Source organism: Lolium rigidum, chromosome 7, assembly GCF_022539505.1.
Source record: "Lolium rigidum isolate FL_2022 chromosome 7, APGP_CSIRO_Lrig_0.1, whole genome shotgun sequence".
NCBI classification, from domain to species: domain Eukaryota; kingdom Viridiplantae; phylum Streptophyta; class Magnoliopsida; order Poales; family Poaceae; genus Lolium; species Lolium rigidum.
Genome location: NC_061514.1, coordinates 118,444,693 through 118,467,512, shown reverse-complemented (window position 1 = coordinate 118,467,512; position 22,820 = coordinate 118,444,693). Strand labels below are relative to the sequence as shown.

The following is a 22,820-nucleotide window of genomic DNA, read 5'->3' as shown; positions in this document are numbered from 1 at the left end:
CATAGGAAAAATTTCTAATGATTTGAATGCTTCAAAATTCCTATGAGAATCCTTTGAATCAAATAGGACATGGATTGTCATTTGATTCATGGAAGATCACAAACACAATGACCTCCATTTTCTCTACGATTGAGCTTAGTAGGGGGCAACATGGGCTAAAGCCCCCTCCACAGAAAAAAGGAAGTCTATAGATGAACACCTAACGTCATAGGCTTAATATTATAGATTAACACTTAATGTGCAGATCGACAAAATAATTTCCATCTAGGGCTAGATGGGGAAAACTATGTCTTTACAGTTAAAAAAAGCTTATACTATTCTTAAGATTTATGTGTCTATAGCATGATAGCATCCTCATTTACCTACTTTCTATTTTTTTCAAAATGGGCTTTTAAATCGAAGAATTACCAAATTACCCCACCTCTATCATCTCAAATTGCTTGTAAAAATGGAATTTAATGATCTTGGGTTCCACAATTTACAAGGTTTTAATATCTGTTCAATGACATCTTGGTTGAAAAGGTACCTAACCGATGAACACTGCAATAAAGTTGTTCATTATAAATACAATACAACACCCCCTAATATTTTGATTGTCTGCTTCTCATGTATCTCCATTTTTAGATTTTTTTACAGAGGCAACTAATGCGACGCAAAAAAAGTCTTAGGAAGTAGGCAATGGTAAACATATGAATTTTTGGCCCGATCATTGGCACCTTGCATGCTGTTTGGCTACCTCCTACTTTGATTTTGTTTCAAATTGTCCGTGAACAAGATTTAACAATATCCCAAGCTTCGGATGGGACCAAATTGCAACTCTCTTTTTTCCAGCGACTTGACCTATACACTATGGCCAGACGGCAATAACTACTTGGTGCGGTCAAAATTTATGTATGCAACCCCATGTTGCTCTTGGAAACGCACCAAATCTAGCTTATTTACTTCTTTGTACTTTTACTCTTTGGCTAATTTTGGTGTGATTTCTCCTCTTTACTATCAACAAATTTGGAACACTATTGTTGCACAACACGTTCATGTTTTCTCTAGCTATTGATTCACAACAAACGTTTGACTCGCAACAGCTTATAGAGCCGTCACCACGTTTGATACACCACTTGCATGATTTGTTTAGAGCCTGAATCCACCACTCAATTGTTCTTTGAATGTGTAGTTGCCTAGAATTGTTGCCCCGCTCAACTCTGTTCAAGTCTCTCCCCCTTTTTTTATCAAGAGTCGAGGACCATTTTGGACCAAATTTGACATAATATCCTAGATTACCCACTCAACTTTGCTTAAGTCTCCTCCCTCAATGTATGTATACAATTTGTTGTCTTCATGTAACACCATCTTTCTTTGTACTTCAGAACATCTTTGAAGATCATTCACAATTTAAACCACTATCTTATATGTTTGGCTCTTCGAGCCTAACTGTAAATCATGTTTGATCCACGACTCATGTTTATATATGTGTACATGTATGGTGTCGGTGCTAAACTTTTTTTTGTGACGTCAATCCGTTAAAACTCTCTTGATATTTTTAATGCAATTCAAAATAGTAGGACTGATTTACTGAATGATTGGGGCCATGTAAATAACTTTAGTTGCATGCTGTCATAATTCAAAATTATCAGGTAGAGCAACATATAATCATCCTAATCTAATCTCATTTGGTACAATAATATGTAGGATACACTGGCATATATTATGTTAAGTGTTGGCCAGAAATTGCTATAAACGAGGCTACATACCCCCCCCCGCGTGTGAGACATTCCGTCTACCTTGGTCAAAATAGATTACCACGAAGCAAATCGATGATGCTATCCCACTTAGCAATAATAGAGCCACGCAACACTTTTAGGATATTTGAATTCAAAATAGGGACCCATGGATTACGTGTATTATATTTTTTTAGCATGTTTAGGTGATCACCACACACCCCTGGATCATGATTACTATATAGGATCACGTGTTTCGAGCAATCATTACTCATGCAATACAATAGCAATAGCACTTGCATGGAAAAACAATATACTGTACTCCCTAACCCGCCCCACTGCATACCTCACGCGCCAAAATAAACAACTTGCATCAATAATTATCACTCAAGTCCCCACACAAGGCCCCAACCTGGGATGTTGGTTAGCGACTAGGTCTTGATACGCCAGTCAACAACTACGGTAAAAAAGATTAGAATCTTAACATGAATCACATGTCACATACCATATGCATAGCTACCATTGTGAACAACAAATTTCCTCTCTATATGTGTTGAAGCCACAATACCACAAAAGTAAAATAACAAATTGCTAAAAGTTCCCTTAGATAAATACAACATTCATCTTGTGAACATGTTTTATTAGTGGATCACAACCATAACAAACTAGTTTATATAATTGATGTAATGAACCTCAATTTACCACAACCCTCATGGAGTACCTCAACATTATTGACCATTCATGTTATTAAATTAGGTGGAACATAAATTTCAAGTTGATGTATAGGGCATGGTGTAAGTCTTCTCTTAAGAAAATCACTTAGGATAACTGCTGATCTAGAAAAGAAAAGATAAACATGACAAACGGGTTTACCTTCTCTTTATCTAAGAGATAATTTACCAATGCATAAGATAAACAATTATGCATTATATCATATGTCACATCTTAGTTTTAAAAACTAAACTCTAGTCACAGACACAAACATTAATATCTCAAGATAACACCAAACACTAGTTGCTCAATGTCACTAGAAGATAACCAACAAGCTAAATATCACTTGCAACCCATCTCTGGACTCTTCTTTTATGACCTTAATTAATGGTACATATTGATCTAAACCAATATGCCTATCCCAAATAGTGCTCCACGTCATGTATACCAATCAATCTTTTCTTTAGAGTTATAGCGGTCATCCAATAGACATTGGCACCCGGGAGCATATGCTCCCGGTTTTTAAACTTCGTTTTAAATACACTTTCAGAATGTTGAAAAATTTGAAAACGAAATTTAGTGGGCACATCTCAAAATTTTACACGTTCACAAAGTGGTTCCACAGAAAACCGACATTTTGAGTGTCATCTGCAAAAAAGACAAATTTGATGTAGAAAAAGATTGTGCAGGAGACGTTTTGTTTGTCTTTTTCACACAAGTCACAAAAAATATCGGTTTTTCGCAAAACTTGATGTGCGCACGTAAAATGTCGATACGTAAGCGAGAGATTTTTTGTTTGAATTCTTTGACATTTCAAAATGTTTTTTCAGTGGCAGGAGCATATGCTCCCATGTACCGAATTGAATTTCCCCTTACTTACTTAATTACTTACTTACTTACTTACTTTCTTACTTACTCACTCACTTACTTAATTATGGTTATAATCATATTGATAATTCGACACACTAAAAATAAAATCACGTAAATGTTGATCCTTCTTTTGATCCGACATTTATTATGTTATCTAATATTTTAGTACATATAAAACCACATGCCGATTGGACATACTCTTATATATATACAGTAAGCACAATTAATTTTGCTTGCTAAACATGCACACAGAAATAACATAAATAGTCTAAATATGTTTTCCCGCGTAATCACCACCGTTACTATTTCCCGCGCAATAGCGTGTTATGCTATGGTTTTATTTTAACAATGTGCGTTCTTTTACCGCTACACCACAAACAGACATTTATTTTGAAATACACATCACAAACTGACTAAAATACACACGACACAAACTGAACAAAGTGAGTATGATTGACTGTTATTTTTTTCATGGAAATTTTAGGCGACCGAGAACAAAGGGAAAGCGTATTGTAGAAAACCTAGGTCGTATAAAACGGTCAAAAAAACCCCAAGAGGGCAGAGGCCGAGACCAAAAAACCCCGATCCGGCCGTGCCCTCGTCGGAGTCCCAAATCCCCAGTAATTCGCTGCCCCTCTGTTCCGATGGCGGCGGCGGCGGCCGTCTCCACGGCCACAGTGCGAGTCTTCAATATCCCGCCATCGGCCGTCGCCACCGAGCTTCTCGCCTTCTTCGACTCCGCCGTCGCCGCTGACGGCGCCGCATACGCCTGCGAGATAGCCGCCGCCCGCCGCGGCTGGCTCAGCCGAGGCCATGGGACCGTCCAGTTCGATTCCACCGCCGCCGCCACTGCTGCTACCAAACTCGCCTCCTCCGGTCGCCTACCCCACTTCCTCGGCTCCCGCCTCTCCGTCACCCCTGCCACCACCGACCTCCTCCCCCGGGCGCCCGAACTTGCGCTCCGCGTGGCAAGCGCGCGCCTCCTCGTCGGAGACCGCGTCGCCGACCGCGAATTCGAGGAGGCCGATGCCTGGGACGGCGTGCGCGTGGAGGTCATCCCGGGGAAGCGGCGCCTGGACCTGTACCTGAATCACAAGTCCCAGAGGTACAAGCTTGGGGTGCATTTCGAGGACATTGGGCACTGCTTCGGGTGCAGCCTGGATGGGATGAAAGCCATCTTGCTGCAGGTGAGCCGCACATCCTGTTTCTCTGATAATTCTGTTTTTCATTTTTTTCATTATATCAAGCAGACATTGTGGTTACAGGGCGCTTTAGCTAGAAAATTCCAACTGTTAGATGGTTTGCGCGTTAACAGACGAGTTTTGTGGAAGTGAAGTGTGGTCTGGTTAATTTCTTTCCGAAGAAAAAGTTGGCCTGCAGACAATAGGTTTATATATGCATGTTGTGCATAACTTGATTTAACTCGGTAGCATGGTCATGACAGAAATTCATGCAATGTGAGTAAATTCGTAAATGAAATTTCAGTTTTTTTTTTCTCAATCTTCATTGTGGTCGAGAGGAAAAAGTTGGCCTGCAGACAATAGGTTTATATATGCATGCTGTGCATAACTTATTTTAACTCGGTAGTATGGTCATGACAGAAATTCATGCAGTGTGAGTAAATTCGTAAATGAAATTTCAGTTTTTTTCCTCAAACTTCATTGTGGTCGCTCAAGAGCCTAAACATGTAAATCTTGATCCATTAAATGTTATCCTAACTGGTTGAATGGTTGCTTGTATTTAGGCATGATTAGATCTAGCTAATGTGTTCAGAATCTTGACATATCACGATGTGAATAAGGCTCTTGCTTTTGTTACCAACAGTTCAAAATCATGTCATTTGGGATAATGAATCTGATGTGCCTTCTATTTCTTTCCAAGCACGTGATGGACTATTATTTTGGGCATTTTAATGGCCAAAATAGAGAATGCGCAGCCAATCTTACAATGTTCTGTTAAAGTTTGATATATTGGTAAGTGTTGGAGCAAAGATGTTATATGGATCTAATGGTATCTAGATTGTGAAATGTGGGAACATGTTGTGGTTGAATTTAACAGCGAGCTCATAGATGTGCTTCCTCCCTCCATGCTTGCATGAACTAAAAAACAAAGGAAAATTCTTGAGCCAGGGTAACTAGAGTGAACTACCAGAGTGTTCTGGTTTGCAATTGTGCATTGGAGCCGATAAAATAAGATGGGAGCTCTGCTATGTTTATCTTCACTCCTACAAATATCTCAGTTGGCGGGGATGATCCTCTTGCGTCCTACCACTTAATTTCTAATTAGAGTGGAACAAGTATGAAACTTATCTGATGAATAGACATTATGCATAGTTTCCAAAAGTTACTACTGTTGTCATATTTTAAAAAAAAACCATCACTTGACAAGGCGCAACACTTTTCTTTTTTTCTGCGAATATTATATTACCTTGAGTAATCTAAACTGAATCTTTTTTCCAGCTCACATATGCACCAAGAATACATACCACAATTTCCGGGCCTGCAGTTTATGCAAGGTTCGCAGAGGACCGCTTTCATGCATGCAAGGAGGATGCCAATTTTACCTGGGTCAGAGCACTAGATTTTACACCTAACCAGTCTTTTGGGAAGTGTTCTACTATTGTCCTAAAACTGGATGATGGTGCATCAGTGTCAAATATTCTTGATAGCATACCCTTTTCAGGAGAATTAGGGGAATTGGTCGTTTCTTCAATGGATGTTAGCCCCTCATCCAAAGTGGTTCCCCTTGTTGACTGTCCAAGTGGTTGTTCAGTGTCTTATGAAGCTCTTTTCCGTCTCAATTCTCTTGTTCACATGGGGAAGATAGTTGCTAAACATGTTAATGCTGATTTGTTTAAAGCTCTTGAGGGAATACCAGATCATATTTCAAGGAGGATTTTCGAGAAAATGAGCAAGTTAGAGTCTACATGCTACGAACCTTTGCAATTCATCCAACAGGAGGCCTGTAGCAGGAAGATGAGCCACAGTCCTTTGTTGTTCCGGAAGATTGAATCCGAAGGGAAATTAATGAGGTGTTACAGAATTCACATTACTCCAACAAAAATATACTGCTTGGGACCTGAGGAAGAAGTTTCAAATTATGTGGTTAAACATCATATTAAGTATGCTTCTGACTTCGTTAGAGTTACTTTTGTTGATGAAGACTGGAGTAAGCTTTTTCCAGATGCAATCTCAGCTAGAAATGGACAAGGGTTCTTTTCCCAACCCTTCAAAACTGGCCTGTATTATCGCATTTTATCCATTCTAAAAGAAGGGTTTTCTGTTGGTCCAAAGAAATATGAGTTTTTGGCCTTCTCAGCAAGTCAACTTCGTGGCAGTTCTGTTTGGATGTTTGCTTCTAATGATTCCTTGAACGCAGAGGATATAAGAAGGTGGATGGGCCACTTTGAAGGAATACGTTCAGTATCTAAGTGTGCGGCTAGAATGGGCCAGCTGTTCAGCTCTTCCAGGCAAACATTTGAAATCGCAGTGTCACAGCAGGTGGAAGAGATTCCAGATATTGAAGTCACAACTGATGGCACTAAGTACACATTTTCTGATGGCATCGGGAAGATGTCTGGGAGATTTGCCAAAGATATTGCTCACCTAATTGGACTAGACCATGTTAACCCTCCTTCAGCTTTTCAAATAAGGTTTGGTGGCTATAAAGGAGTTGTTGCTGTCGATCCTGATTCGTTTCGTAGTCTTTCTCTACGACCTAGTATGAAGAAATTTGAATCAGAGAGCAGAATGTTTAACGTTACAAGTTGGAGCAAGCCCCAGCCATGCTATATGAATCGTGAAATTATCTCTCTCCTTTCGACTTTGGGAATACGAGATGAGACATTTGAGTTGATGCAACACGATGACATGCGTGAATTAGATGAAATGCTGAACAACAGAGAAGCTGCTCTTTCTGTCCTGGGGAAAATTGGTAGCGCTGAAACCAAGACAGCATCTAAGATGTTGCTGCAAGGTTATGAACCAAGTTTAGAGCCTTACCTGTTGATGATTCTTAAGGCCCATCAGGATAATAGGCTGACTGACATAAGAACTAGATGTAAGATTCATGTTCCGAAAGGTCGTGTTCTTCTTGGTTGTTTGGATGAGACAGGTGAATTAAAATATGGTCAAGTTTTCATCAGAATTACAAAGAGCAGCAAAGAGCAGAAAGAGAACGATCAACCGTATTTTTGTGAAGATAATAGAGATAGTGGGAAAGCTATTGTTGTCGGGAAAGTTGCAATATCAAAAAATCCTTGTCTCCATCCTGGTGACATCAGAGTACTTGAAGCTGTCTATGACCAGGGGCTGTATGACATGAACCTGGTTGATTGTGTCGTCTTCCCTCAAAGAGGAGAAAGGTATGCCATATGTGATACTGAAACTGATAGTAAATCTGCAAAGTTTTTAGAGTTTATATTGCTTTGTCAGTGCCTTCAAAGGAGCTTGAATTTTGGTGAAGTATTGTCACTATTCGTTTCTATGTTAGATTGATATCCAGTCATGTTACATACTCTATTAACCTCATTGATGTATGTTGCCTATGCTTGCATTCTCCTTATCATTGATGTTAATTAGGCCTTGACCAAATATAATTTAATCTTTGATGTTAATTAGGCCTCATCCAAATGAATGCTCCGGGGGTGATTTGGATGGTGACCTCTATTTTATCACTTGGGATGACAAACTCATTCCAGAGAAGGTTGATACACCGATGGACTACACTGCAGCAAGGCCGCGTATAATGGATCATGTTGTTACAATCGAGGTATATTTGTGAGCCGGGACTGCTTATTCCTTTTTTTTCTTTGCTAGGTTGTTGCTGCTAATTTACTGAAGATTCATTTGAATAATATCAGATTTCTATGTAGTTGCATATATCACCGAAATATCAGTATTTTTTACAAAATGTAGTGATTTCAATCATATAGATTATCTTGAGGCTTCTCACGTTTCTAAAACATTTCTGTGCATAGTAAAAAACTTGGAAAATGCACTAGGGCAAAAAGTGCACACACTTCATGAAACATGTGATAGGGCAGCATGGCCAGAGAGAGAGCTGGCTATGTACTTCCAACTCAGTAAGCATACGGCATGACAGCCAACAAGAAAGTGAATGCTTTGAACCAACTATATGCTCACCATGCACAATTAACAACATTATTTAGAAATGTGGGCACTCGTTCCAGAAAATAAAAGACAAATTTTACGGTCTTCTGATAAAAACATTTGTACCTTAATTGAGTTTTAAGGTGGTCTTGGTATTAAAAAGCTCTTCATGGAGTGTAAATCCCCAACCTTGGTAGGTGCACATCAATTTACTCCAATATGCTGTTCAAAGTTGTTTCTTTGAGTAGCAAATTTATTTTCCTCCTCTGACATGGTTATATCTGAAATCTTACAAAAGTATCTGATGAACTGCAGGAAATTCAGAAGAACTTTGTGGATTACATGATAAATGACTCGCTGGGTGCTATCTCAACTGCTCACTTGATCCACGCTGACCGTCATCCAATGAAAGCTCGCAGCCCAGAGTGCCTCCAGCTAGCTGCTTTGCATTCAATGGCAGTCGACTTCGCCAAGACAGGAGCTCCAGCTGAAATGCCCCGAGCACTGAGACCGAGGGAGTACCCTGACTTCATGGAACGATGGGAAAAACCTATGTACATCTCAAATGGAGTTCTGGGCAAGCTCTACCGAGCAGCTGCGAGTCGTATGGAGAGTTCGCATGCCCTCTCATCCTTGGTTCAGTCGAACCCTGCGTTCGATTCTGACCTTGAGGTCCCTGGCTTTGAGGTATTCCTGGAACGCGCAGAGGAGTACTATGACCTGTACGCGGAGAAGCTGAGCACACTGATGACCTACTACGGTGCGGCGCACGAAGAAGAGATCCTGACTGGCAACATCCGGAACAAGCTCATGTACCTGAAGAGGGACAACAAGAGGTACTTCGAGATGAAGGACCGCATCATCGACTCGGTCGCCGGCCTGCACAAGGAGTTGCTGGGTTTGTTCAAGAGCGACCCGAAGGAGGAGTGGTCGAGGATGGCGTCGGCGTGGTACCACGTGACTTACCACCCGGACCACCGCCGGCCAGGGAAGAAGCAGTTCTGGAGCTTCCCGTGGATCATCTGCGACGAGCTGCTGAAAATCAAGGAGTCCAATGCCAAGCAGCGCAGGCAGCAAGCGGATGATGATGTGCCGGCGCCAGCCCCGATGGACCGGCGCCAGCAAGTTGGAGTTGTGTAGATCAGTAGAGGTAATAAGTGGCAACTGCACTTGTGTCTGTGTCGATGCACCCCCGCTGTATGTAGCAATACTCTACTGTTGTTGAATTGCAGACCATCTGAGCAGAACTCAACAGCGGGTCTGATGTTCCTCAGATGAACGCGCAGCTTTGCTGGATCTGTGTGACTGGAAGTCTGGAATGAATGAGCTGTGTGCTTGGTGGAACTGGAAGTTGAGGCGTTTGCATACTTTTTTTTTTTCCTTGTGACAAGTCGCTCCATCTCTATCTCAACAGAACCTTAGCTTCTAATACTAGCAGCCGGGCAGGGCAGGTGGTATTAGCTAAGCCGTTACGTAAGGATGACTTGCATTTGGTCTAGCCTCCCAAATTGACTAGCAATGCTGCATTTGGACGAGTGCTTGGAAAAATAGTCATCACCAGGCACCAGGAATCCAACAAAGATCTCGATCAAGTCCTCGCCGTGTGCAACGACGAGCAAGCAGCGCCCGACTCGATCGAGCGTAGCCGGTAGAACTGCAGTGCACACAGCGTTAAGAAGCTCATGACCCGTGCTGACGCCATTGTTATTAAGCACCTGCTCTGCTCTAGGCCATGGCTTGCGAGTCAGTGACGTCACGTCTCGTCCAAATGGACGAGCCACCCGACCGTTCGCCGTTGCTTCGGCGGTAACCGCAGCGAGAAAGTGAGCAGAGCAGCACACGTATACCCAAAACCCAGCTCCAGTCCACGCCGCCGTCGTCGATCACCCACCAAACTCCCGCCGTCTCCCTTGCTCGCAACCTTCGTTCCCGAGTCTCCAACCTCAACAAGCCCACAACCATCTCCGGCGACTAGCCTGTCCGGACCGGACTGAGGCAGCCGTCAGGATGCCGGGGCCGGGGGCGCACCTGCTGTACGCGCTGTCCGGCGGGGCGGCGCTCTCGCGGCTCGCCGGGGACGGTGGCCGCCGCTTCGGCCCGCACCACTGCGCCGTCTACGCCGCCAACGCCTTCCTCGGCCCGGACCTCGGCTCCTTCGCCGAGTGGCTCACCTCCTTTTTTTCCTCTACCTCCGCGGAGGCCGCCGGGGACTTCGCCATGGCCGCCGTCCATCACCCCTTCTACTACCCGCTCCTCCTCAGCCTCCCGCTCGCCTGCCTCTACGCCTGGCTCTCGCGGCGGCTTCTCCGTGCCGGTCTCCTCGACGCGCCCAACGGGGTGGGTAGCAGAATGCACCACATGTTCTTCTCCAACTAATCTCCATGTGGCCTAGTATTCATTAGTTAATCCACTGTTCGTATGCTGCGACTAGAACCATGGTCTACTGCGAATCTATGTCATGGGCGAGACGAAACCTTGGGATTGTTATCCTAATCACATAATTAGTAGTATGGCGCATGTTACCTGTTCAGCTGCTCTGTTTCGTACTAAGCACCCTGTACCTCCATGCCATTTTCTGTCTTCTTTCAATTCAGTACAAATCTAGCAAATGCTTAGTAGAGTCTCAACCTACAATTGCAAATGGAAATAAGCAGCAACACCGTAGAGAGGGGCTGTTTCCAGACCTGAGTCACCGAGAGCTCAGAAGCCTCTAATCATCTGTCATTTGTTAATTTATTTTTCGATGTAAATTTGTTTGATTTATCAATTGCCGGTGTTGGTACAGGTACCATTAAGCAAGACGCAGTGCTTCTTGCTTATCGCAGCAGGCTCGCTCTCCCACTTCTTCTTGGATCACTTGTTTGAGGTGAGCAATGGTTGGTGTACACCTTTCCTCAATTGAAAGGAATCTATTCTCAGACATGCTGGTTCCTCGTGAATGGGAGGAGTCATTAGCTCACCATAGTGTGCCTAGTTTAAGAAGGCTTTAGAGATCAGAAGCATTTCTGCATTTGAAATAATCTGCCTAAAACTTCACAAGTCATGCAAAAAGAAGATACGGATTTGCACAATATATTATACAAGTTGTGTTACTATGGGGATATTTGGACTCTTTTCACCATTTCAACTGTTGTATGCTTATTCAGATCAAAATTTCTTTTATATTTTACAGGAAAATGGCCATTCTACAATGTATACTTGGATACTGAGCACTGGTTGGTGGCAAGGCCGTGCTCCTATCAATTCAGATGCAGTGTTTGTTATTGGCCTTCTTTGCATTTGCCTCATTGGAGGATATGTGTACATCAACAGGTGATAATTTAGCTTTAGGTCCATTACTTTGTATAAAAGATCTAAAAGTTCAGAATGTTGCATAGCCTTGATTAGCGTGTCGGTTTATGCTTGTTGACTTGTGCTTCTCTAAATGTTCAAACTTTATGTTTTGGCAGAGTGAAGCATGGAAAATCGGTGATCGAAAAGTCAAACCAAACTTTCTTTCTCATCCTAGTGATAGCCGCCCTGTACTGTATGTGGTGTGCCAGTCAGATATACCTGCGAAATCCCCCACAGCCCGCCATAGGTGAAGAGGCTGATCTTGGAGTGATAATCTTTCTTGCAATTTACCTTTTTCTCCCTCATGGCTTGTGTGCCATGTCGATGAACCAAACAAATTACACTGAAGCATTGGATGAATTGCCACTTTAATATGCGGTATGGGGTTGTGCTTTGCTCGTCGTTTGTGCAGAAGCTCATTTTGGTAGCAGTCTTCTCTGCTTCATGTTGTAACTAATTTGATTTCCAGTTGGCTATTTGCCAGGCATATATGTAATTATTTAGACTAGAAATATATTTTTTCGAGGAAATAAAGAGGTTAGGAAAGTTCAGTACAATGTTGTCATTTGCATTATTGTTATCCTGTTATTTTGAAGCTTCTGTTAGTGTACTGTTCGGTCTTGTAAACACCCTTCCAGGATATCACTAACCTTCTTCCGTTTGCTACTACTAGTACAAATGCCCGTGGGTTGCTACGGGTTTCAAATTTTTGAAATGCGTGACATTTTTTTGAATGTCCGTGAACAATTGTCGGACAACATGAACATTTTTTTCTAATCCATGATTTATTTTTGTAACGAGCAAGCATTTTTTAGCACACAAACTTTTTTATTTTGTATTATTTCAAACTTAGTTAAATATTAAAATCTTGAGATTCACCGTGACTGGTTATTGAAAGCTAACTTTTTCTTAATTTTTTTCTTTTAGATAAACAAACATAATACATGAACTTAAACCTGTGTTGGGTCGCATCTGTAGTTCGTTCAGTCACATGCTGGAGACCAACACAAACAACTTACATTATATTAGGCAAAGCAACTTGCCATCGGGTCGTTTAGAAAAACATAGGGCTTCTTTGAGTTGGAGGATAGGGGAATCAAAGGAATATGGTAGATATGGGAATAGGATAGGATGGAATGCATAAATATTTTCTCCTTCCTTGTGCAAAGGAATTGAAGAATGAGGTCTGAGTGGATTATTATTTTCCGTAGGATCTGGCTTGAAACTGAGCTCCAAAGGAACAGTTCCTTTGATTTTCCTTTACACCATTCCTATGAATCAAAGGAGTAAATAATAGCATCATTGGAATATTTTCTAACCCTCTACTTTTCCTCCACATTTCCTCCAAATAAAGGAGCCCTAACATCTTCTTCCAAAGCATATTAGATCAGTCTTGTAAGCCATTATTTTAACACAAAAGGTGGGGCCAGGTGGAGTCCCACCCTACTAATGTTCAACCACACCATGAATCACCAACTACACCAGGAATTGCGACATGTTGCTCTGAATCGCCGCCTTGGTGGTTTTCTTCCCCTCTAGTGCGCCGCCGCCGAATCGAGATATCCTCCTCCAGCCGGTCCCTGACCTGGTGCATTACCCCATCCGCTCCGATATGGTCATAAGCTGCAATCACCTTCTTGAGTAGCCACCGACCCTCCAGCACCACCACCACCATGCCTCAGTCCGGCCGCCGCCACCAATGACTGCGATGTCGTCCTTACGCCCTCTCTGGCTTCCCTGACACCTCCTCTGCCTTCCTGCTGAGCATGCGAAGCTATAGCGCCCCTTTTATCGCTTCGCCTTGGCCTCTACCACCCCCGCGCGTAGCGCTAGCCATCATAACCGCTAGAGCTTGCCGCCAATTTTTTTGAAGCATTAGAAGTTCTACTGAAGCAACCAGTACACAAAGGAGGATATTTTGGTCTGCATCATGAAGAAACAATTTACCACTATATACTGCGCAGATGAATTTCAGAGTAATTTTTTTGAGAGCACAATATACCACTTTGCTTGCATCTAGATGCAAAAGATTCATATCAAAGAGAAGTGCAGAACTGCAGATGGATTTTCATTGCCTTTTTCTTGACTTTATTAACCAAACCAGCTTCGTACTCCAGCCTAAATACATAGCAAGCCCAGATGTTTAGGCATTCTTCAAGAAAGGAAAATGGAATACAAAGTAGGGAGGCACAATATTATTACCTTGTTGATGATGGCATTTCTACTGCTTTGCTTTGCATCTAGAAGCAAAAGATTCATATCAAAGAGAAGTGCAGAACTGCAGATGGGGTTTCATTGCCTTTTTCTTGATTGTATTAACCAAACCAGTTTTAGTTCGTACTCCAACTTAAATACATAGCAAGCCCATATGCTTAGGCCTTCTTCAAGAAAGGAAAATGGAATATACATAGTAGGGAGGCGCGGTATTATTACCTTGAGGCTGATGGGTGGCATGTCTGCTGCTTTGCTTGCATCTAGATGCAAAAGATTCATATCATAGAGAAGTGCGGAACTGCAGATGGATTTCCATTGCCTTTTTCTTGACTGTATTAACCAAACCAGCTTTAGTCGTACTCCAACCTAAATACATAGCAAGCCCAGATGCTTAGGCCTTTTTCAAGGAAGGAAAATGGACGACAGAGTAGGGAGGCGCAATATTATTACCTTGTGGCTGATGGCATGTTCGCCGCATGAATCTTACTGCAGAAACGTTGTAAGTACTTTGAGGATGGCGGCAGCTCCTTCATGCGCTACTGCCGGCGTAAGTGAGGAACGCCCTGTCGCCAGGGGCTCAGAACATAGGTGGAGGGCGGTCATGCCACGTCGGGGGTCCGCGAGGTCGGCGGGCGTCGAATGCATTGCCGGGGCGGAGGTTGAAGGCGACATCGGACGGACCAGCGAAGCCTGGGATGGGGTACGCCGCGCGAGGACGACCGCCCTGTGGAGATGGCCGTGGAGCATGCTCTTGCAGCCACTTCACCACACACGATCTGAAAACCCAAATCAGGGTTTCAGCTTTCGTAGAACAAGAGGGGTTCAGAGAAAGCAAATCTCACCTGGCTATTGCAAACCATACGATCCCTTTCATGCTAGCTCAAATAGAAAAATCAGACGACGTTGAGATCAAATCGAGTAGCTACTCTGGCTTAAGAAGGCCTTTTCTTTTGTTAGTGTTGCCACTGGCCGTGTTGTTGCGCCGCCGTCGAAAGGAGATCGAGACGTGAGGCAGAGGGTCCGCGTCGTATGAGCGATTGGAGGCGGAGGTTAGGTCCAAGAGTGTTGATGGCCTCCTGCTCGTACTTGTTCACGCCCAACGGCATGTCCAGCGATTGGAGGCGGAGGTTAGCTCCATCTTCATCTCGAAGGCCATGCCGAGGTAAGACGAGGCGAGAAATCCGCATCCACCCCAAACGCCGCCGCTAGGAGGACGAGGAAATAGGGTTAGCCGTGTGCGGGGTTGCAATAACGAAGCGACACTATTGGGCGGCAATACGTGTGCTCCTTCCATCTCATTGAACATGGCGTAAATATTTTTTCTGTTTTCGCCAAAGAAAGGCGTGGGTGTGTTTTGCTCCTGATCTCCCCCATACCCTCCTTAATTAATGATGCGTGCTCCTCACTAAATACGTTTGCGAGGGGACTTATTGATTCGCTCCTATGCATGCTCCTTAATTAACGAGACGAGCCAGTTTCCTTTTTTTCCTACTCATGCGTGAATTTACTGATTCGCTCCTATAAATACGCTGCGAGAGGATTTTTATGGACTGCATGCAAGTGAGTCAGGTTGAGATGGAGAGATTTTCTAGGGACAAGTTTGGAAGGTTTTGTCTACTGATTGCCTCCTTAATAATCGCGCCAGAAAAATGGGAGGGAGTATCTGATTTGATTTGGTGGGAGGGTAAAATTGTCTTACTGAAAATATGGTTGACGAAAGTTTTGACCGGAGGAAACAGAACCAGTTCCTCCTTTTTATATAGTAGAGAAGATTGAAAATGATGACATCTGGGAAGCCAATTATACTGGATAGCAGCTTGCCTTCTTACCAGTGTTTCTTTTTCTAGTAAGTTGGTAGAAAGCATATTCACACAGACCACAAATGTGAGGTCAAGTTGTCAACTTCAATGTGCTGTAAACTTGTAGTTAGTAATTAACCATTGATTATTGATTCATGGCCTTTCCTAACAGGTACTAAGATTCCTTTTTGGGGTGTTTGCAGCAATTTCTTTATAGTGTTACAGAAAATATGGTGAATATCCAAGCTCATATCTTACTATGAAGACACATACCGGTAAAGTCTCTAGGTCTGATCTCTTTTAAGTCCTGTCGTTAGTCATATTAGTAAAGCAGTTATATCAGTTTAGCTTAACATCTAGTGTGTAAATCAGTCACCAAATGCATCAATTGTTTTCACCTCAGCACACAACACTGTTTATACATGGTCATGGGAATGTCAAGGCTTGCAGCTTCTTAGTACCTATGCGATGGGCTCTTTCCCTCTCTTGAAAATACTCTATGCAAAGGAATCAACAAAACTGATGGTGTTGCGCTTATCATCGTCTCCCATGGAGATCTCTAGAGCCTTCTCTAGCCTTGATACAACTTGCTCCATGGATGGTCGCTGCTGCTTGTGGCCGGTGCATGAGAGAGCAAGCTTCAGACTGAGATCAAATGCCTCTTCTGAGTATTCTCCATTCAGCCTTGGATCAGCAAATTCCAGCACATTTCCTTCTCTGATGAGCATAGAAGCCTGAGATAAAAAGTATGTGTATCAACTTCAATACAATTGATCATTGCATTCCCAGAAATTAATATCTGACCTTAACTGTTTATGATCTTACCATTTTGTCCAGTGAAATTGGCTTAGTAGTGTTCTGGATGTTGATTGCTCGCTTTCCTGACAGGAGCTGTAGGAGTACCATACCAAAGCTGTATACATCCCCTGCAGCATGCACCCTGTGGTTGTGCCGGTACTCTGGGTCGACGTAGCCAAAAGTTCCTCTAACTTCAGAGCTTACGTGTGATACACCTATGTCCATGCATCTCGACAGTCCAAAATCCGCGAGTTTGGGCTCCATATCAACCCCAAGAAGTATATTGGTTGGCTATAACAACATGCATGAATTGGCATTATTTGAATATGCAGATGTACCTGCACGCGTCTTTTAGATAATGCAACCAACCTTTATGTCTCGGTGAACAATGCAGCCTTCAGGGTATATGTGAAGGAACCAAAGGCCACAAGCACTGCCAAGGGCGATCTGAAGTCTCTGGATCCAGAATAGATTCTTATCCTTCCCTGAGATCAAACTACTACTTTAGTAAGAACATTGCATATTTAATACATCATGTCCTCATATAGGTGTTTTTAGAAAATGTTTCCTCGTATAGGTACTTACCAAATAGCCACTCTGATAGGTTACCATTGACACACAGTTCATACACGAGAAAGCACTCGTCCTGCCCATCGCAGTAGCCTCTTAATGACACCAGATTTGGATGCCTTACATGTGAGAGGCTTGTAACTTCTCTTAGAAAGGTTTCTGCATGCTCATTCTTGATTATGTGTTTCACGGCAACAGACCAGCCATTTGCAAGCATTCCTTTGTACACTTTCCCTGGAAGTCGCATTAGGAAGGTGCATCAAACTCTTAGAGCAACAATAACCTACTGAATGCCGTTCTTACCTTCTAATTATCATGCTCTTGTCACAGTTCTGCTCATCGGATTCACGAAATAAAGATTTTAATTCTGAATTGGCTAGTATTGTCTTGTACCTGCAATTCCCTGCCCGATGATGTTTGAAAGACGCAAGTTTTCAGTTGCGGTGTATATCTCTTTGATCGACATCTGCTTGCAGGTAAGCTCCTCATACTCGACGGAGGCCTCAGCGACCTCTGCAACAGAAGGATGCCCAATCGCATAGTGTTACCAAGTAAAACTATCAGCGTGCGCAAATTCATTACTGAGTAATGAAATTACCAATATCCTTTTTTGATGATTTGATCTTGTATTTTCTTCTCCTGAAGTGGCAGAAAATGACAACAACCCCGATGATCACCGCCACGACAAGGCACCCGAGAAGTGCTCCATATCCTGCAGATAACTCGGAGAAGGCAAAAATTCAAGGTACAGTGTAGAAAGGAAGGGGAAAGGGGTTAAGATAGAAGTACCTCTATGCATTTGGCTTATGGGACGTCTGGGAAGAACAAAAGATTGCTTTTCTTCCACCTTGTGATTATTCCGACGGAAGCGATTAATATCAAGGTCACTCTCTAACCAGACGTTATTAGCAATGATGATTAGCCGTTGCCGGCCAAGGGGCAGGGACAGAAGAAGCCAAAGCAGCAAAAATATTGGACCATCTAGAAACCGTGCCGGGTCTGAATCAGTATACGGAATTAACCGAATCTCGTGTCAAGGTATGCTGATTTCATAGCTTTGCATAACTTTAATCCATTTTGTCATATTCTTGTGACATTTCTTGCTCTGTCAAACCAAGTTCGTTAGTATCTGCGGTTTTGGAAAGTATATTTTTTTTTAACTTGTTTGCTAATGGGTTGTCGTGATGACGTGATGCCGGAGGTCCTATATTTGGTTTTGACATATGTAGCCCATCTGTTGGTCTGTGCATTTGGAGTCCCCATCGCTGGCCCCAACTCGGGAAGTAGTAGACAAATGTGTCAACACTATGGAAAGTGGAATTAGATACTGTATAGGCTATAACAGTATTCTACTTTGACGGCTTCATATGAGCCAAAATAAAATACAACGAGGTTACGTCCATCAAAAGAGAAACAACTGGAACAAGACATCTGGCATTGGAGTTCAGTGTTTTGTATGCTAGTGTGTATCCCCCCTGTTCTTTCCAAGTAACTTCTGTCTTTTGCGATCTGTTTGCTTTATTACTGTTCAGTGTGTTCTTGTGTTTATTACTTCGTTGGGCATGCAGATGCTAGGTTTATAAAGTTAAAGTTTGCCAGTTATAGTAATACAGAAACGCTCCAGAAGCTCCGAGCAGTAAGAGTGTATCTTAATACAGTTTGCACTTAGTATGCGTGGATATTCTTCATAGTTCCACAAAGAACGCTCTAAGTTACTTGAGGTTACATTAGTTGACGTTTCCAAGGCTAAGTCACGTGAGGTCATCAAACCTGCATAAAACCTTCCCTAAAATTTCAGTACTACAAATAAACTGCATAAAACAAACCCAACTGGAATTACCATGCTGATTTAACAGTATTATGCCATTTAGATTTGTACAAAAATATATGTGCTATTTTAACTTCAATAATGTCTATTTACAGATTTGATACCATGTTGAGTCAACAGTATATACCTTTGGATATGTCTCGTGAGAGATTCTCTAGCCAACAGTTCATGTTATTATGCATCTGAAACTAGATGCTCGAACAAACTGCTTGCTCTATAAATATTCAGCTTGAATGTGGACCCTGTGAAAGGGTCTAATTAGCTGATGAGCCCAAAACATCACTTTCGTGGAACAAATTAATAAAAATCAACTTGTTACCTAGGTCAGTAAGTTCCAATATAGAACAACTCATTGTTCAATAGAGAACAGATCACGGAGCTGTCTTCCGTGTAGATGAAATGTCCGATTGTTCTATTGTCCTCTTACCCCAGTCTACGGAAAACATGAAGAACAAGATCTTTGCTTTGGTTTTCTTGTCTCAAATCTAATTTACTATAGGAAATTTACCCCAAAATTTCACAGTTGTCCATCATATAAGTAGTCTATGTTTTGCGCCTGATAGGTGCTTTCATGGAGTTATTTATGTACTTTTCGTAACCAATTTACAGCATTTTCTTAAAACCGGAAATGAAGCACCTCTTGATTTGGGCCATCTCCGTAAGTTAAGATGCTACCAGTGAATAGAATAGCTGAATTTTTCTAGCAAGCAGATGGATGCGAGTGCACAATCTGTTTTTGTGTTCCCTAGAATTTTTAGTAACACATCAATATAGATGTTACAATTGAAGCTGATCTTTTTACCAGCAGATCGATGCAAGCGTAAAATTTGTTTTGACTTTCCTAGAGCCGTAAAATTCTCCCTTTTAGCCTGGCTAGACGATCTGTAGTTCCTTTGGGCTATGCCCTGGGCTAAGCCCTTTTGTACATTCCTTACCTCTATCTTGTACATATATTTCTTTTTTTAATAAAATTTACTATCGGGGCCTCCCCTACAGTTTTCAGCTCAAAAAAGAGCTGTAAAATTCTATTGTGAGTTGTGACCCATGGTTTTCTCGAAACGAAGTTGTGACTCATGTGATTTTCATGACTATCCAACTAGTACTAGGTGTTCATTGTTCAGTCCTGTTCTGTTTGAGGTGATGGGGGATAAGTCATGTTTTCAAGTTCCAATGCTTTTTTTATAAAGTAAATATATTATTATCGTGAAGATACCAATTACACACATCCTCTACACCAACAAGATGCACAAAGACACCAAGGATGCACACAGCCCAAAAAATTAAAAAGAGAAAAGAAAATAAAAACCCCGCCGTAGTGTTTAACCACTCGCAACACTCTAACCACCGCCGAAGAGAACACCCGTACTAAAAACGATATTATCTAAAAGAAAATCCTTCAAGAAGGAAACAATGCACAAGCGTTGTTGTCGTCCGATCTTAGATCTCACCCTAGAGAATGTCCAAGTTTCCAAAGCAATAACTTCAACAAGATCATTGGTAAGTACAACCAATGAAGGTCAGATCTGTTATAAAAAAAATCAGTGAAGGTCAGACCTTTGATTTTCACCATTGCAATTATGGCTCGGTACTTGAGCACCACCAGTCCACTTGTGCAGCCACCACCGTTTGCCAACACTACTGCTACAAGTCACCAAACACGCAACACACAAGGAGAACCAATGTTGCATTGTCGTCATCGCAACCAGTACCTTCTCCGCCATTAGCAACCTTTGATCGCAGCCACCATCACATTCTCCAACTCTGTCAGTTTCATGGAAATCTATATTGAGACATGTCCCATGGCACTGACAAGAAGGTGAAGCTTTGCGCCTCGCCGAAACGAAGCCACAATGGCCGAAGAAATGTGCGCACACTGCCGCATCGATTCCGCTCTAGATATCCAGCAACGCCTTGCGCCAAATTGCGGAAATCTCCGCGAGAAAGATCAGAACTCGTCGCCGGCCATATCTAGGAGGCCGATACCATACAGATCAGTGACTTGTCACAGGAAGAACCGTAGAGCCAAACCACCATAATTAGATGCAAGCCAGCAACCCCCATGCCACCCGTCGGTTGGGATCGGCTGCCCTAGTCCCCATCCGTAGCCCGAAGGCTCGGCCGGCAGCAAATTAGGCGACCTGCGCCGCTCGAAGCCTGACGACGTCGAGCACGTTGGAGGTGATCCACCACCACTCCGTCAATGCAGGGCCGCACTTCCACGCCGCTGCCACAGGGGGTAGGGGTAGGGGAGGCTAGGGTTTCTGCCCAAGCCGCCGCCCATGGAGAGTGTTGAAGTATAAATGCATTGCCTAATCTCTTCCATCAGATCGATCTTTTGGTTGCATTGGTTAGAGCATGCAGTTCTACATGGTATCAGAGCCAAGAGGTCTTGAGTTCAAGACTCGGCTGGCGCAATATAAAATAAAAATATTGCAGCCCACTTTCGGTCCACGTTTAGGCCTGAGGGAGCCACACGTGAGGGGGAGTGTTGAAGTATAAATGCATTGCCTAATCTCTTCCATCAGATCGATCTTTTGATTGCATTGGTTAGAGCATGCAGTTCTACAGAGAGCAACGTGGGCTATTCTATCGGTCAAAATGGACTCATGGGGGCACATAGAATCTGTGCGAATCAGCAAGGACCCACCTTGTATGGATATAAGGGCCAGTTTTTTTATTTTATTTTATTTTTAGAAACAACTTGTGCTACCTGTCGCATAACAATCTTAAATACTTGTGGCTAGCCGACCAATAGCAAAGTACTAGTAGTCTAGTACCATGAGGAAAAGAGTTAATAAAGGAGTACCGCTTTGCATATCTTGATGTGAATTTATCGTTGAGCACCATCTAACGCTTCAAGATTAAATCAGAACCAGTTGTTTGACAAATGATAACGTTGTTGCAGCTGCATACCAGGGAGTTCTCTGTTCTTATTTTACGTACTATGTTTTGTCAAGCTGACAGTTTTTTTCGGTCAAATTGACCATTTGATCATCTGGAGAGCCAAGGATAAAAACCTAGAACCTCGGTGAAACAATGAGTATTCGCACCGATAAACTAGCAAGATGCAAATTCAGATTGAAATGCAAGCCTCTGATGAAATGAACGGCGAGATGTTCGATGGACAAAGACAATACACCCCAAAGTTGTTACGCTCTTTGCCTTTTGTGATGCAACAGCACATCTACCAATCATGTGTTGTGCAGCCACGATATAGCGCTTTCAACAGGAGATGCAGCATGTTATGCTTAGAGATTAAGGATGTGTTCTAGTCATTGACACATCATTCTCTTGTTATCTATAAAAGGGCTTGTTTTTAGGAATACATTTGATTCTTGCATGATTTGAAAGTGAGTATTTATTTGTTCGTACTTTGTAGTCGTCTTCATTCGCCAGAGAAAATAAAAGCTTTCCTTTTTTTTTTCTTATTTTCCCTTTTCTAACTCTTACCCATAGGTCATAGCTGCCTAATTTCTTTTCCCTTTTTCTTACGCTTGACCACAGGTCACTTGGGCCAGCTTTTCTGAAGGCACACAACAGAAGGAAGGGTAACAAAATAAAAAAGCACCAGATTCACAAAGACATAAGTTCGGAGGAGCTATAACTCAATTGACTTGGAAGCTTCTACTCTTTAATAAATTGTTCATAGCTTTTTATTCAAAAAGAAGGCTGAAACTTTCTGACCTCTGCATCAAAATGATGCACACATACACATAAATTTTTATTATATTATTCAACAAAGCTATACAAATAATACATCGATCAAATCGAAGCAAGCTTCCCGACGACATATTTTCGGTAAATGATGCTTTATTACTCAAAAGGTTTCCTGAAGCCGTTCAACATCCATCGTGTAAACAAATGGGAAATA

At 42.5% G+C, this 22,820-nt stretch overlaps 3 protein-coding genes across 3 annotated transcripts; 2 read left to right on the top strand and 1 right to left on the bottom strand.

Annotated features, from left to right (window-relative positions):
* The first annotated feature begins 2,504 nt into the window (after positions 1 to 2,504).
* On the top strand, positions 2,505 to 9,547 carry LOC124671900 (probable RNA-dependent RNA polymerase 2). Its single transcript, XM_047208219.1, has 5 exons — positions 2,505 to 2,509; positions 3,781 to 4,483; positions 5,756 to 7,659; positions 7,916 to 8,066; positions 8,723 to 9,547. Exons 1-5 carry the CDS (start codon positions 2,505 to 2,507, stop codon positions 9,545 to 9,547), a joined length of 3,588 nt encoding a protein of 1,195 aa, XP_047064175.1.
* Positions 9,548 to 10,414: 867 nt separating this feature from the next.
* On the top strand, positions 10,415 to 12,297 carry LOC124678624. The gene is made up of 4 exons (XM_047214483.1): positions 10,415 to 10,744; positions 11,193 to 11,273; positions 11,580 to 11,719; positions 11,857 to 12,297. The coding sequence occupies exons 1-4, from the start codon at positions 10,415 to 10,417 to the stop codon at positions 12,110 to 12,112; spliced, it is 807 nt and encodes a 268-aa protein (XP_047070439.1). The 3' UTR covers positions 12,113 to 12,297.
* A 3,953-nt stretch (positions 12,298 to 16,250) lies between these two features.
* On the bottom strand, positions 16,251 to 17,920 carry LOC124671899 (putative serine/threonine-protein kinase). The gene is made up of 7 exons (XM_047208218.1): positions 17,911 to 17,920; positions 17,720 to 17,833; positions 17,515 to 17,634; positions 17,137 to 17,355; positions 16,921 to 17,036; positions 16,579 to 16,842; positions 16,251 to 16,487 (listed from the first exon to the last, which is right to left on the bottom strand). The coding sequence occupies exons 1-7, from the start codon at positions 17,918 to 17,920 to the stop codon at positions 16,251 to 16,253; spliced, it is 1,080 nt and encodes a 359-aa protein (XP_047064174.1).
* Positions 17,921 to 22,820: the final 4,900 nt, after the last annotated feature.